A 15510-nucleotide genomic window follows, 5' to 3' on the forward strand; every position below is an offset into this window, starting at 1 on the left:
CTTTTCAGGAGTTACTTTTTAATTGGTTTAATTTTAGGAAACTTATTGCCAAAATTTCCCCCACCCTCTTTCTGTTTCTAAGAAAATGACAAATTAAGAAAAAGCTGTACATAAATCACGTGGAGTTATTATTGTAGTTAATGTTGCTGAGTTTATAGTATTTGGAGCTAGATGCTTATTCTAAGCTGGGCCTGGAATATTTACTGACATTAATGCTGAACTCGTAAATGAGTGGCCTTGAGAGAACTGTTTTTTATTGGTGTGCAATGAATATAAAGTGATGAAATGCATATGTTTTGATAGTGGTGCTTTGGACACGGGATTCCCTCGTGGTCCAGTGAGGGGTTTGTGCTGCAGCAGAACTCAGAGATCACCCGAAAGAGCAGGAGCTCTAAGTAGGGCACACAGATGGTCACTGGCAGGGTGGGAATGGAGTTTGTGTCTTGGCTGGAAATGCAGCTCTGTGCTCACTGTGGCTCCAGACACGGCTGCTGCATGTTCAGCATATGCAAACCACTTGCTGATTTTGGAAGAACAGCAGTAAGAGGCATATGTTAGCACCAGGGGTTAATTTGCCAGATGCCAGAAGAAATGCTGAGACTGTAGCAATTTTTTTTTTTCCTCACTGAAGAACTCTTTCTATTCTATTCAATTACTGTTTAAACAAGAGAAGTACTTGCACACACCCATAATCACACTGATTTCCCAATACTCGTGTGCATTACTGAGTTTTACCTGTGAAATACTGCACAAATTGAATATTGTTGCTAGTTTGTCTTAATATAGTGTATTTTTTTTAGAATTATCAAGAAAAAGTTTTTTTAAAAAAAAAAAAGGAGGAGGAGTAATTTCTGAATAAGCATCTTTCAGTTTAATTATTATAGTCAGGATTGAGTTCTAGATATTGATTTTTGCTGTTATAATCTTGCAATCTCCTTCCTACTGACAAGAGTTCCTAAGCCTAAATTTTTTGGGTTTTGTAGGGGTTTTCTTGATTTTTTTTTCTTTCCCTGTGTTTAATATAACTTCTCAACATTTTAAAAATACTTGAACTTAGAGCTTGTTAATGCATGTGCCTCTGCTGTTTTTAGCTGCTGGGAAAAAATTTATATTAGTCACTGTTCAAATATTCCTTAAAAAAGATTCTGTATTGAAATTATATTATTATCAACTTATTATATTCTGTATGATCCAGTCTATCCCGTAGATTCAGTCTTGGATTTTGTATTTAGCTTTTTTATTTGGGTTTTTTTCAGGGGTACATTACCTCTAAAGCGTCATTCAAGTCACATATTTCAAATATTCATCTTATGCCAGTTCTATTGCTGCAATGCTTTGATATGGATGAGTATGGCATAAACTTATCTGTAAATATTTATCTGCATACATTTGTGGTGAACATATGCAGATTAAAGCCATTACTTGTGTTTATGGGCAAGTAGGAGATATGCTTGATATTGCAACTGGTAACTTTTTGTTAGACTTGACCCATTATGGCATTTCTATAATTACACTATCAAAATATCTTGTTATGTGGAGGGAAATCAAGTTAAGTGAACTAGTTTTAACAAAGAACTTCTAAATGTATGTGTAAAACATGGTTTACAACTACTTCAAATAGAAAAGAGAGATCAAAAACACATTAAAGCAGTTGATAAAGACACATACTGGGTGTCAGTAAAATGAAATGAGGAAACATGAGAATTGGAATTCATCAAAATTCACAGAATCATAGGATGGCCTGGGTTGGAAGGGACCTTAAAGATCTAAATCTGCCAGAGAGGATTTGCTGACAAGGCTGTGTTGCAGCCTGGCAGACTGCAATGACTGCAGGCTGCAAAAGGCACCGAGGGCTGGAAGCGCTGTTTGGCTGGAGCAGGGATGTGCTGGAAGTTGTGGCAGCCCTGGAATGCCTGGCATTACTCAGCCCTCAGAGGGGAGACACTTGAACACACACCTGGGAGCTGGAGACTCCTGGGGTCAGAGGTGTGCTGGGGCTGTTGTGCTGTATCTGTTCCATGTCCTGCCTCACCTGCTGACACTGAACTGCCAGCAGCTGTTGTGTGCTGGCCTCACAGAATCCCTGTGCTTCTCCTTCCTTCATGTTCCTATTAGAGTCCAGGAGACAAAGGAATTTTGCATCTTGCAGTGCTGTCAGAATCTGTAGGTGACCTATGGTGCCTTCCTTCCTGTGGCTCTTATCTAAGCTGTGAACTTTTAATTTAGATTTAACAATCAATAAAAAATATGCCATTTTAAAGTCATTACTTCGGGGCTTCCTGCAAAGAGTTAAATTGCAAATAACCAAGAGTGAAGACTTTTAATAGGAAGATTGCTGCAGTTGTGAACAGATGTCCTTTGTGAAGAAGCACAATGCTTTAATTGAGCACTGGCCATCAGAAGTCTCACCTCATTGAAAGAATGTTGTTCACTGGCCTTATTTTTAAGGCTTTGTTCTAAATCTGTATTCAGATGACACCTATGTCCTTATTAAATTGGCATGCCAGTTTTTAAGTGGGCATGAAGCCATCCTAACAGATGGATATGACTGCAGGCATGCCAGGGAATCAAGAGTAGTGTTTCCTAAGGGAGACAAAAGTGGTGTTAAATCTTTATTACCATTTTGGCTGCACATATGAGGCAGTCAGGAATGAAACCTGTCTGTGATTTTTGCTGAAGGAGACCCAAATGTCTTTTCTAATGACATGATTGCATTAATGACTTAAGAGTTTGAATTTCATTTACCTGGTACCTCAGAAGTCATTAGGTATCCTCCAAGGGGAATAAGGTGAATAGAAGGGCTAAAAATCCCAACCAAACCCAAAATAGAAAACATTTAACTGCTTAATCTTGGATGACAATGAATCTACCTGCCCTTATTCAGGAAGGTGCTGCCAGGGAGCCTCTCCAAGAAGTGTGTTGGAATTTGGGATTGGTGAATATGCATAATACTAAATCTTTTGACAGATCTTGATGAAGAAAATGCAAGATGCTCAAACTCTATGTTGATGTTTTATATATTCAAATAAAGTTTGGGGCAGCTAGAATAAAAACAGAACAGTTGGGCTTTTTCATGCTTTTGAACATTTAAGAAGAATGGGTGTTGTTGGCAGCGTTCTTACATTATTTATCAAGCAGAAAAGAAAGCAGCTAGTATTTAAATAGGCATCTGCCCCCTCCATGTCTCTCCCTTGTCTATCTTGAGCTTTCTTGGGGCATGGAAGGAGGTGTGAGAATGTGAATTGCTTCATCACAAACTTAGAGATTTGTTTAGGTTGGAAAAGACCCTTAAGAATGAGTCCCAACTGTAAACCTAACCCTGCCAAGTGTGCCACTAAACTGTGTCCCCACATCCACACATCTTTTAAATCTCCCCAGGGGTGGTGACTCCATCAGTGGCCTGGGCAGCCTGTTCCAGGGCTGGACAACCCCTGAGACAGTTTCTGCTTATCTCGTGCTACTTGAGAGAGGAACATCCTCTCTGCACTCTCCTCTCAGGGAGCTGGAGATGGAACCTCCTTTCCTCCTGGCTGAGCCCTGAGCTCGCTCAGCCACTCCCCATCAGACTGAGCTCCAGACCCTTCCCCAGCTCTGCTCCCTTCTCTGGCCTCTCTCCATTCCCCCAGTGCCTCCCTTGCCCTTGCCAGGGCTGGGCAGAGCCCTCAAGCTGTGGCCTGAGCAGTGCCCATCTTGTGCAACAATGCCTTAATATTACACCACAAACATATACTGCTTCAATAAGCTTGACTTTGTCCCAGGATAGCACAAGGATTTCATATTTTATGTAATGTTCTAGGGAAATAGTTTTAGCTGGGTTTTCAAAGATACAACTACGATTTTAGGTTTACTTTAGTCCACCTGCAGGCTCAGGCTGAGATCAGAACCTCCTTGCTACAAATACTAGTCTTTTTCATTTGCTTTGGTTGTATTTTCAGAATATCTTGGAAGTTCATCCTCATATGGGATGATTTTAACTGGTAGAGGTCTTCTAAAATCTAATTAGCTTTTCCTTTCCTTGTATTTATGAATAACGTCCTAGAAATGAATTACAAAATTAAGTAATTCTCCTGTAAAATCAACAAGCTGAGTTCATCTAGCAGCCAGTCAAAAAACATAGACATAGGGCATTAATATTAACCAAACTAATTAACACACAAAAAAAAATAATTTCTTACTAAAATCTATTGATTTTTTTCATATTAGTATAGATGGCAGGTTTGATTTTTTTTTTTAAAAAGGAAATAATGTAGCTAAGAATAGTTAAAAAACTTTTGAATTTCCATGTAGCTTGACACTTCAGAATTGTCCACATCTGAAAATGCCGTGTAAATAATTGATCAGCTGCATATGTTAAGTTCTTTCAAGATATTCTCTGTGTATCAAATATGGATACTATCTTAATTTATATTGCCAAGTACAGCTGGGATTACTGAAGCTTGCAGAGTTATTAGCTCTGAAAACTGGAGGAAACTAACTGTACCTTCTGCCTCAGCTGTTCTCTCAGTACAATAAGATAATTTGGTCTATGCAAGAAGCCCCATTTCTCCATGTTTAAAGAGTGTGGAATGGCTCTATGTGGTTTTGAAATGAGTTATAGACAGCAGCAGGCATTTTGCATTCTGGTAGGAAGTTTTAAGTGACCTCTGAAGGCTGCTAGGGAGGAGTTTTAAATTTAATATAGTTTGCTTCCACTCCTCTTTAAGTTGTCTGGTGCAACTTGTTGTTATGATCTTATCTATGCCTCCTGATTATCGATCAAATGGGTATCACTGGTATGTGAAGTCAGATGTAATTTGGTGATTAATATATCCATAACACCTACCTTGAATCCTAGGGTTTTATTTTCTATATGAGGATAAATTAAAAATGTACTTTATCTAGAAGACAGGATTCCTCTTGATCAGTGACTTTGCTCAGTTTAGTCTCTTACTTTGCTTTTGAAATAAAGCTCATTAGGTATAGGTTTTTATAATTCAGTTGCTCCCAGTGACTTTGAAAGCTACCCCTAAGGAATTTTTGTATCTGCTGACTGTCAGACAGTTCAAAGGGACATCTAATAGCTTAAAATTGAGCTGGATATTATTTTGAAGGAGTGAGAGCAAAAAGTATGTTTATCCTGGCAGATGTGAAGCTGGAATGTGCAAAGAACCTTCCATCTTTGTGAGAGCTGAAAAGGAGCTGAGATGTCACTTAATGTGATGTGACTTTGAACTTTGCTGTTACGAGCAGCCTGTTAGAATAGCACTCCCTACTGATGCTTTTTAAATTGGAAGTGTTTTCAAGGCATTATTTTTAAGAATGATAGTTATGGGGAAAGAGTCTCCAGCTGAATTTCTCACATGCTGTTGATTTGGAATGTGGATTTCTACATCTCGTTGCAGATTAGTTAAAGGTTGAATGTGTTTGTCTGAATATGTTCATCTTCATGTTGTATTAGTTGTAGCTGTTACTGTGCCTGTTGCAGATTGTTAAAGTATGAATTTTTATTCAAAGTGTAATTTACACAGAGCAGGCTGAGAGCAGAGAACTTGTGGCACAGTGTTGGCATGGGTAGAACTCTGCTGTAACTGCAGACAGGCAGGGAGAGGGATGCAGGTGAGTTTTACTGCCAAGAGTTTGCTTGGTGTATGGGATCCAAAATGCCATAGAGAAATGTGGTTTAGCTGGTGCTGAATCATTCCTTCAGCATATCCTGCACACAGTCAGAGAATCTGGAAAGGAGCACAGGGATGGAGAAGAGTGGAGACCAGAAAAGAGAAATTTTAATTTATGTGTATTTCTCTGCAGGTTAAATATATGTGAAATGGTTTTTATGCCTGACTATAGATGGTGTGTGAATGCTAGGAGTTAAAATGTGTTTATCCTATCTGTCTTTAGAGTAATGAGTTTGGTATCATCTCTTCTGACATAGGACACCTTGATGTTTGAGTCCATGGATGAAAAAATGACAAGCCCCAAAAATGTCATTCTTTATGTATACAGGCACAAATGTAACTTTGTTCCTAACTCTCTGACAGTCTCATTTTCCAGAGATTCAGGATGTCCTGTAAATTCCTTGCTGTGTTGTGGCACTTACTTGCTATTCTTGTCTTCTCTGTCCAGCTCCTGAGCTTTATAAACTGGTCATTTGCAGTGCACCAAGCTACTGCCACACTAGCACTGATTAGCAGTTTTGGCAATCAAGGATCGTAGAATAGTTGAGGAATACTTGGAAGGAATCTGGGAATGCATCCAGTCCTACCTCCAGCTCAGCTTGAGGAAAGCTCTGAGGTCAGACCAGGTTGTTCCAGGACAGAGACTGTGCAACCCGTTAGTTCTACTGCTTGTCTGTCCACGTGAGGAAGAGGTTTTTCCTTACATCCAGCCAGAACTGCTTGCTTGCCTAGTGCCCATTCTTTTTTTTATTCCATCTGATCCACTTTAAAATGTGTTAAATCTGTGCCCTCTTTCAGTAAGACTCTTACACTTATGGTCCTTCTGCTAAGCACCATTCAATGGAACTCAGTTAGCAATAAGTGCAATATCCAAAATGTAGCTTAAATATTTTTGGAGTGGTCAGAATCTTGATGAATAAATTCTGAACTGATCATACTAGGAACTGTTTCCCCACTGGACAACCTTAGATTGTTGAAGGACAGTTTCCACAGACAATAGTGAAAACAGAACTTCAGTTTTTTACTAACTTTCTCAAAAGTAGTGAGCTAATAATCTCTTTTATAACTTGCACTTATTTGTTGACTGAATATATAAACCCTTTATTTAAAAGGTCCTATCACATGTCAGCAAGTTTTTCAGGTATTGCATGTAACATTTTTTGTTGCTAATGATGTTTCTTCGGTTTAGTTTTGGCTTAAGCTAATAGCACTGCATTTCTTGCATTTACAGTTAGTCAGAAGTGGTTCATATGAGCAAATCACGAAAGTGTTTGCTAGGTATTGAATTACATCTCAGTTTCAGGAAATTTATAACATTTGCTGTCTGCAGCTGGTGGCCACGAAACTGCCAGTCCTGACTTCTGGAGAACAGATGTTGCGTGTCCATGAGCACAAATGCACACAGAGGTGCTCTAGGAGTGTGGGCATCCCCTGCTGCTGGGCTCCACTGTGTTTTGTGAACTCAGCCCTTTGGTTTCTGCTGCAGAGGGGTGGCTGTGGCCTGCAGCAGCTGCAGGCAGCGTGGCTGTGCAGAATTGGGCACATAAAGGGACTGTAGGCTGTGTGAAATTCATTTTTACACTGCTCTTCAAGCAGGCCTTGTGTTGATATGTGTTCTTTAACTGCTGTTTTACTGGTGAGTTTGTAATTTAGTTACTGGGTTACATTTGTCTTGTAGCTTGGAATAAGTATTCTGAAAATGGTTAACAAGAATAGGGATACTTTCTGAGGCAAGAAATTATGCTGCTCTTCAGACATGATTAAAAGCTCTTGGCTTCGAGTAGATTGGAGCTGTTACTTCAAATAAGAATAATCTGTGTTGACTGTTTCTGTTGCTTCAGCTGCAAAATTCAGACAGTTATAATCTACTTGCTATCTCTTTCTCTCTTTTTTTCTCTCTTTTTTTCTCTCTTTTTTCTCTCTTTTTTCTCTCTTTTTTCTCTCTTTTTTTCCTCCTTTTTCTCTTTTTTCTCTCTTTTTTCTCTTTTTTTCTTTCTTTCTCTCTCTCTCTCTTTCTCCCTTTCTCCCTTTCTCTCCTCTCCTTTCTGTCTCTCTTGTCTTTCTTTCTTGCTTTCTTGCTTTCTTGCTTGCTTGCTTGCTTTCTGTCTTTCTTTCTCTCACCCTCCTGTCTTCCTGTAGTAACTCCCTTATTCTGGGGGGATTCTGAGCCCCTGGCTTGTTTTAAATCACATTAGATAAAGTTTCACCATGTCTCACCCTGCACTTGTTTATCAGAGAGTGCACTGTGTGTCCAGGTGCTCTAAATCATTCTTTTTTAAAAAGTATATTTTTTTTTATCACTGAGTAGATATTTCTCTCATTCAAGTTATTTCAAATTTGTGGTTTTTGTACTCCTGACATTTCCTATAAGCACCTCTCTCTTAAAAAATGTACGTGTGAGATTGGAATGCAACTTCATGTTTATGTCAACTTCCTTAAATTTAAATAAGGATGAATATATGCACAGCTCTCCCTATCATAGGCTCAATAGGCCTTCATTAGAGTCTTTTTATTACATTCTTTTATGTGCTTTTAGAAAATATGTTTCAAAAATTATTACATAGTTCTGTTCTGCTGTATGAGTCTTATTTTCAGAAAAAAGTTAATAAATACAGTAATTTTCTCACATTAAAATCCTGTCATTGCTTAAACACAATTAATTTCAACATATAAGTAATTTGTCCCCAAGTACTTGATATAAACTGAACAGGCTTCAGAATTTAACTGAAGAAAATTATTTTTATCAGGAACTTTTGGTATTGATATATGAAAATATTGTTGACTTGTGAAAATACCACACAAGTTTGGAATATTCCCAAGGCACAATCGGAAAATCAACAATTCCACGTTGTGATTGTGGCTGTTAAAGCGTAAAGTGTTTCACTCTTTGGGGGAGGGTTTCTTTGCACATAGTATTTAATTTCTATTTCTTGTTAAGATAATTTGCTTTCTTTCAGAATGCAGGGACATTCTGCTTCCTGTGATTACAAAAGAGCTGAGGGAATTACTGGAACAGAAGGAAGATCAGCAGCTCCAGCTCCAGGAGAGGAAGTACTGTGTTGAATTACTTAACAGCATCCTGGAGGTGCTGAGCTGTCAAGAACCTGTGAGTATTGATGATGATGTAGAGAGCCCAAGTCTGTAGAAAGCCTGAGCTGATTAGGAAATAAATTATTGATGATGATTAATCTCTTTCAAATATTTAGTGCAAGTCAGTGGCAAATTGAACTTTTCTCCTATTTTTCATAAACCAAAGGGCAGCTGAGGTATTAAAGATGAATAGTGACTTCTGAGTAACCTAATCCAGTTGATGATGGAGATTTCATGGACTACATGACCTTGAAAGGTCCCTTCCAACCACAACTTCCCATTGGTTATTCTGTAATTATTTTAATTATACAGAACAAACTCATAAAAACCCCTGCAGTGTCTGAAAAAAATACTTTTCACTGTACAAATATTGTAGAATATGGTTTCTGCTTTCAGCAGTATCTGGGTAAAACAGATTACTCTTTACTGTATTTCACTTGGAGACTGTAGTTTATTTATCAGATTTCTGAAATTTTGGAACACTGAAATTTTCATCTGAGTGGTTCTTTTTTTTCCTCATTTGAGAGAATGTTGAATTGATTTTTTAGTCCCTCGCTTTTTAATGAGCAGTAGGTTATTCAATGAAGCTTCTCAATTATTTGAGGAATTTATTCTGAGAAAACATCATAATTAATTACATGAAGAAACTGTAATTTCCTTAATCTGTAAATATGTGCTGATTTTTCCTCAGCTGTAATCTTCTGATACACATGTTCAAGCTTTGCAGACTTTGGATTAAGACAAGTTGTCATTTTAGGGATTTTTCACTGTGGCTCCTTGGATCATTTCCTAGTAAATGAAACCATTACAGTATATATCTTGATTTTATAAAAATCTTTGATACTGCTGAGGCTTTTCAGTTTTCACAGGGCAATCTTTCCATGTGTATTAGGAGCTATTTGCCTCATTGGTTTAGACTTAAGCAGTTCAGGAGGGGTTGATCCAAGGGGATACAAAAGAAATATTGGAAATTCTGAGTTTGAAATGTAATTCTTGAGAAAAATGGTGAAAACGTGATAGGGCAAAAACTGAAGTTATCATCTCATAAGGCTCTAATGCAAAGTAACCAGTTTTGTGACTGTATCCTTTAAAAGGTACAACACAACTGTAAAGCAAGATGAGTAATACTTTCTCTGTATGTGTACTGAATAAATGAAGTTTATTTTTGAATTTAACAGTTGCTGTCCATAGCAGCAGTTGCTGACATGTTAAAAGCTCATTAAAGCCTACTGAAAATATGGGTTTGTAGCTCATCTTTGTGTGAGTGAGAACATTATGCAGAACAGCAGAAGAATTGCTGAGAATTTCAAACAGATGCATTAAAAAAAAAAAATTACATTTGTTCAACAGAAGTGGCATTTCTGCAATAGTTTCTTTCAAGGAAGGTAAACTGGAGATTCTCTGTGAGATTTTTGGGTCACAGTTATTTACGGATTGTGCTTGCAGTGAATACTGATGCATTTCTGATAAGGAGAAAAGCCCCTTGGGGTAAGTTTAAACCTCGCAGTGATATCAGAACATGCTGAGCCCTCTAGAAGCATCAGATTCCTAAGAAATATCATAGAATAGTTGGGATATCAACAAAAGAACCAGATGCTTCTGTTGCAGGAAGTCCACACCCTGGTAGGCCTCTGGAAATGCAACTGCTGGTCGGAGAGAATATGGATTTTAGGATATATAAAACTGTAACACTGGACTTTGTAACCACAACAGCAAATGTGTGGCCATCACTCGTAGCTTTTTCCTTCCTTGACAGAGGAATCCATGGATTATTATCTCATTTTTTTAATCAAACACTGATCCTGCTTCAGTACTGAAAATCTTCTATTGAGGTGATTTATCTGACAGAGGAAAAAGGAGCAAAGGAAGGCAACACAGCAGCATCCAAGGATCACACGGTGATCTGTTTTTAAGAGCCACTACAGATTTCTCTGGAGTGTAACACACATGTTTATTTTCCAGCCTAAGTGAGAAATCTTTTTCTTCCTGCTTGCAGCAGTAAATACTTTGTTACCTGTAGGCAAATGAAAGCGTACACATATGGCTGAGTTGTTGTTCAGGCAGTGTCCTTCAGGATGCCTTTATTCAGAGTGATCCAGATACAGACAATTGGTTTGGTAATTAACCAAATTATTTCAGCTGGGACTACACTTGAACCCTAAAATGAATACAGTTTTCTATTCAACAATTAATTCCCTGCATTTCTTAACGTCTTTCTAAGAAAATGGAGAGTTTGACCAGCTGGAGGAGAAAGTTTCAGCCTTTAGCAACAGAATCACGTTATAAAATTAACAACACCAATGTCTTTTCCCTATTTCTTCTGGTTTTTTCCATCTCAGTAGAGAAACCTGGTTTCAGACTAGTATTCAAAACTTTTTGGAAACTTAACTTTGCATTGTGTTTATTTTGTGAAAGTCACCAGAAATAGAACACACACAAAGGACAGGGAAGAAAAAACAGCAGTAGTTTTTCTGTTTCATGTGGTGAAAATTTATACTGTGAAGTGATCTTTGAAGTTGTTAAAGAATTTTTGAAGAATGCATTTTCTTTGTCAAAGGCAAGGATATTTTCATATTACCTGCTCTGCTCTGCTGTTTTGCCTCACATTGTTTAGGGAGTGGGAACATGGGAATCATCAGATCCTTGTGTTCAAATGCTGTTTTCTTCAGCTGCTGCCTCACTGCTGGGTTCTGCAGGTAGCCAGCATGTTGTTGAAAATCTCTGTTTTGTGTAGTGTTTGTGAGTTTATTTTTATGACAAGACAGTCACTGTTGGGTGTCTCAGTGAGATGCTAAGGTTTGATTTTAAGATTCCTCTCCAGCAAACAATTTTTGGACATAAATGGCATGTTTTGACTTAATCATATCTGAAATTAGCTTTGTAGCTTCAGATTGTGCTTCAAGCACCTGTGAAATACAGTTAAATCTCAGAACTGCAAGTCATTGATGAAGGTCATGATTAAATCAGCGATTTTTTGTTTCTGTTTTAATTAAAACCACTTCCCTTTTTCCTCTTTACAACACTTTGTTTCATGCAGTCTGGCAGTTCTTCATGAGGTGGCTTTCCTTCTAATCTGACATATATACTATGTTTTAAGATTTACTGAATCAGAACAATTTTTTATTTATAGTGCTTAAAAAATTAAATATAATGGTAAATGCTTTCTCTTGGAATCTACAGAGAAATCTTGGTTAAGACTGTAAGTGCCAGAGAGATGAAGAATCTTTTCTTCTTCTGTGCATTGTCAATAATTGGCAGCAGTTGAGTTTTAAGCTGTTTAGCAAACACTAGCAAACAAGCCTGGAGGCACTTTAGAATTGTAAAGAAATTTTTTAAGCATTTCCCTAACTTATGGCGGATCTTAACACTTTAGCAAAAGAGAATTTCAAAGGGATGTAGTCAGGAATTCTGCATGTTCTTCCAAGGCCAATTACCTTAAGGTATTCTGCAGAGACTTTTCAGCCAGAACAATGCAGGATTATGAGTTATGGTTTAAAAAAGAAATTGTTATCCTTTAATATGTGCCTTTATTTGTATGTGTGTCAAAGAGGGGATACAGGTTACAGAACTGGGTGCACCAGAGAGTGAGCACACAGGATCTGGTTGGTGCAGAGCTCATTTTCTCTGTGGCTGCCCACACAGTGCCATGGTTTGGATTTGTGACCAGAGCAGTGTTGATAATGCAGCAATGAAATTTTAGCTATTGCTGAATTGTGTTTGCACGGTGCCAAGGCCTCCTGTGTTTCTCACTGAGCCCATGCCAGGGAGGAGGGGAGAGCAGGGTGAGAGCTGGGGAGGAGACAGAGCAGGGACAGCTGAAATGAATTGACAGAAGTGTTTCCAAGTGGGTATCTCAAGTACAGGCTGGGTAATGTTGTAATTCCCAAGCAGCCATTCAGTGAGTCCCTGTTTGCCACTGTCCAAATAAATGAACACTCCATCAGAATCTGAACTGCAGGGTTGACTCTGAAACAACAGAATTGCTTTTTCTGTCCCAATTCTGTAGCAATTTAAATAGAAAATGAAAGCTAACTCAAACAGCGTCTGCTTTTACACTACACAGGTATTTTTGAAAGAGAGTGAAATTTTGTCTGGCTTGGATTTTCTATTAGCTAATTTGTGTACCCATCTGTGCCATCCAGCCTGTCAAGGAACCCGAAGGTGTTTGAGTTCTGTGAGAACACTCCCCTGCTGACCTGCCTGTAGAGCATGAACCCTGGTTGCTCCATGTCTTGGCAAATCTTTCCAACAGGGAAGACAAACATTTTTGATCACCATATTTAATTAAATGGAATAATACAATTAATTTTTTTCCAAGAGAACATTTGTACATGATACAAGTAGTTAATTTAAAATCTTATGCTTAATCAATGGACTGAAGCCAAATGATGGTGGGTTTTCCCATGTCATCCTTGTGAAGAGAAAAGTGATCTGCAAAAGCACATGTTGCAGTTGGTTGTTAGACTATCTTCTGAAGCTAGAAGCTGTAAGATAAAAGCTGAAATCTTGTGTATTGACAATGTGTGAAAACAATTTTTGTCAATTTAGCAATGTCATTATTGAATGCTTAATCGTTTCTTAGATTATCAAGAAGAAATGGAGTCTCAGTTTCTAGAGAAACCATTTTATTTCATTTGCTAATGTTTCTCTGAAAATTCAAAGGTCTGGTAGAAAATAACCTTTGTGTGCTTGAGCATATGTAATAGTCTTTCCAGGAGAGGTTTGTTATGTGCTACTTGTGAATTAAGAATAGAGCTCATCTTTAATGATGGAATCAGGGCTAAATGTTAAAACTCATTATGCAATGTTCTGAACTGTTACTAATTATGGTATAGCACATACTGAAATCTGGAAGTGAACTTACATTATATGAGCCCTCATCTTTGAATTAAAAAAAAGGGAAACTAATGAACAAATTATATCCCTGTGCTAAGTGGTACTAGATAGTTTATCAGTTTTGGCTGCTGATAATATTTTTTTAAATTATAGTGATAAACAATGTTATAAAAACAACAAATGTGTCTTCTGTGCAGCCACTCTCAGGTGTAGTCGTGTTATAAACAGGACTGAACCAGAGAAAGTGAAATTTTAAAGAAAGAAACACCAAACACAAATTATTCTGTGACTATGTTTTTCATTTATAGAATATAACAACTTCTGAAATGCTGTGACAGGTGAGGAGATCCCTTCAGCTTGTGTGTTATTGTCAAGGGACACAGGAGGACTAAATGGTAACAGTAAATAAATTGCCAGATGTGAGGAAGGTCCCTGTTTTGAGGTGTGTGGTTGTATCTGGCAATCAGAATAGGAGAAAGGAAAAGAAGACATTGGACTGACTCAGAGGAAAAACAGAACCTGGGGCAGTTTCTCAGCTACCTAAAACATTAAGAACTCAACATGGCTTCTGTGATTGTGTTCTTTCCATGCTATATCTGACATTAAGTAAAGGTCTTGGAGTAAGCTAAATATCGTTTTCTACTGTAAATTTGTTTATACTTTTTCTTTCTTGTTGCATGCTGCTTTCCCAAGTTGTCGAGTGATCAGAGTAAGGTCAGTGAAAGTGGTGAACAGGAGGTCATGCCCATTTGCTCAGGATTTTAAAATAAATAACCAAATACTGTCCTTCAGGCAACAAGAGCAGTACTTGGGCCAACCACGTCCAGTTTGTGCCTTCCCAGAACAGCTTGGGTACATGAGGACAACTTTCTCCTTTAATAACTCTGTATTTGTGACTGCCAGCTAAGAATATTCCTGTGCCCCAGCCTGCCCTGAGAGCACTGACAGATACGGGGAGCTGGGAGAGAATTTGCCTCAAGTTAACTGTGCCAGGGTTAAGCTACTACAGACTGCACAGTTAGGGGGAGAGCAGGAGTCCTTTGAGTGAGAGATGGGAAGTGACTGTTTGAAACAAAAACCAGTTGTGGAGTAGATTGGGCTGAAATTGGATTGAAATTGGACACGAGTATTCCACTGAAATTGCTGGAACTAAGGAGCAGTGTGAGCAAGAAGAATTAGTGTTGCTCTTTCAATAGGGCTGTTATATTGTACAACTTGAACTGTCAAAATGGAAATAATTGGTTTCTTCTTACTTTTCAAAGAGATATGATTTTAATATCAAAACTCTGGTTTTTTTCACTTGCAGGCTTCAACTTTTCACCATATTCAAGAAATAATGGTGCAGTTACTACGCACAGTGAACAGAACTGTTATTACAATGGGACGAGATCCATTAATTGTGAGTAATATTTTAATGCATTTTCAATGCTTTGAAACTCATTTTGTAGTTATCCTGGAAAAAATAGAAATATAGCATTTGTGGCATCCTTGTGAATTATTTGCTTTTAATTTAAAAAGTCTCAAGCTTTGCTTTTTTTTTCATTCAGCTGTGACACTGTAGTCACAGTATTTTGAAGTATAGACATAAGATTTGAACATTCTTTAAGAGAGGAAATGATAAATAGAAAGTTAATTGATATTTGCAAAAAAAGAAGAAAGTTTTACAAACCTGCATATAATACATGGTTTAAGACACTGAAAAGCATATTTCTACTAATCTATAGTGAAATCATATGAGTAAAACTAAAAAAAATTATCTGGGCATATGCTGGCACTGAACACTCACCTGAGATTTTATTTTGTGGAGGTTCCATGATTTAAGGTTCTGTTTGAGTTATATTGAGATTTTGCAATCTATTCAGATTTAAGGACACATCACCTGAGCGCTCCTCTGGATTGAGACTATGTGGGAATGCAAGGAATGCACTGG

General features: G+C 37.8%; 1 protein-coding gene across 1 annotated transcript in view; it reads left to right on the forward strand.

Moving 5' to 3' along the window:
• The window catches only part of DOCK2 (dedicator of cytokinesis 2), a 154952-nt gene that overhangs the window by 45793 nt on the left and 93649 nt on the right, over window positions 1–15510 (forward strand). Inside the window, exons 26-27 of the mRNA XM_005523460.3 lie at window positions 8612–8760; window positions 14887–14979. Of these exons, the coding sequence (XP_005523517.1) occupies window positions 8612–8760; window positions 14887–14979 (242 nt within the window). The remainder of the gene's footprint in view (window positions 1–8611; window positions 8761–14886; window positions 14980–15510) is intronic.

The sequence above is a fragment of the Pseudopodoces humilis genome, chromosome 17 (genome assembly GCF_049639895.1).
Source record: "Pseudopodoces humilis isolate 2021_Gansu_Grassland_sample_001 chromosome 17, ASM4963989v1, whole genome shotgun sequence".
Lineage (NCBI taxonomy): Eukaryota > Metazoa > Chordata > Aves > Passeriformes > Paridae > Pseudopodoces > Pseudopodoces humilis.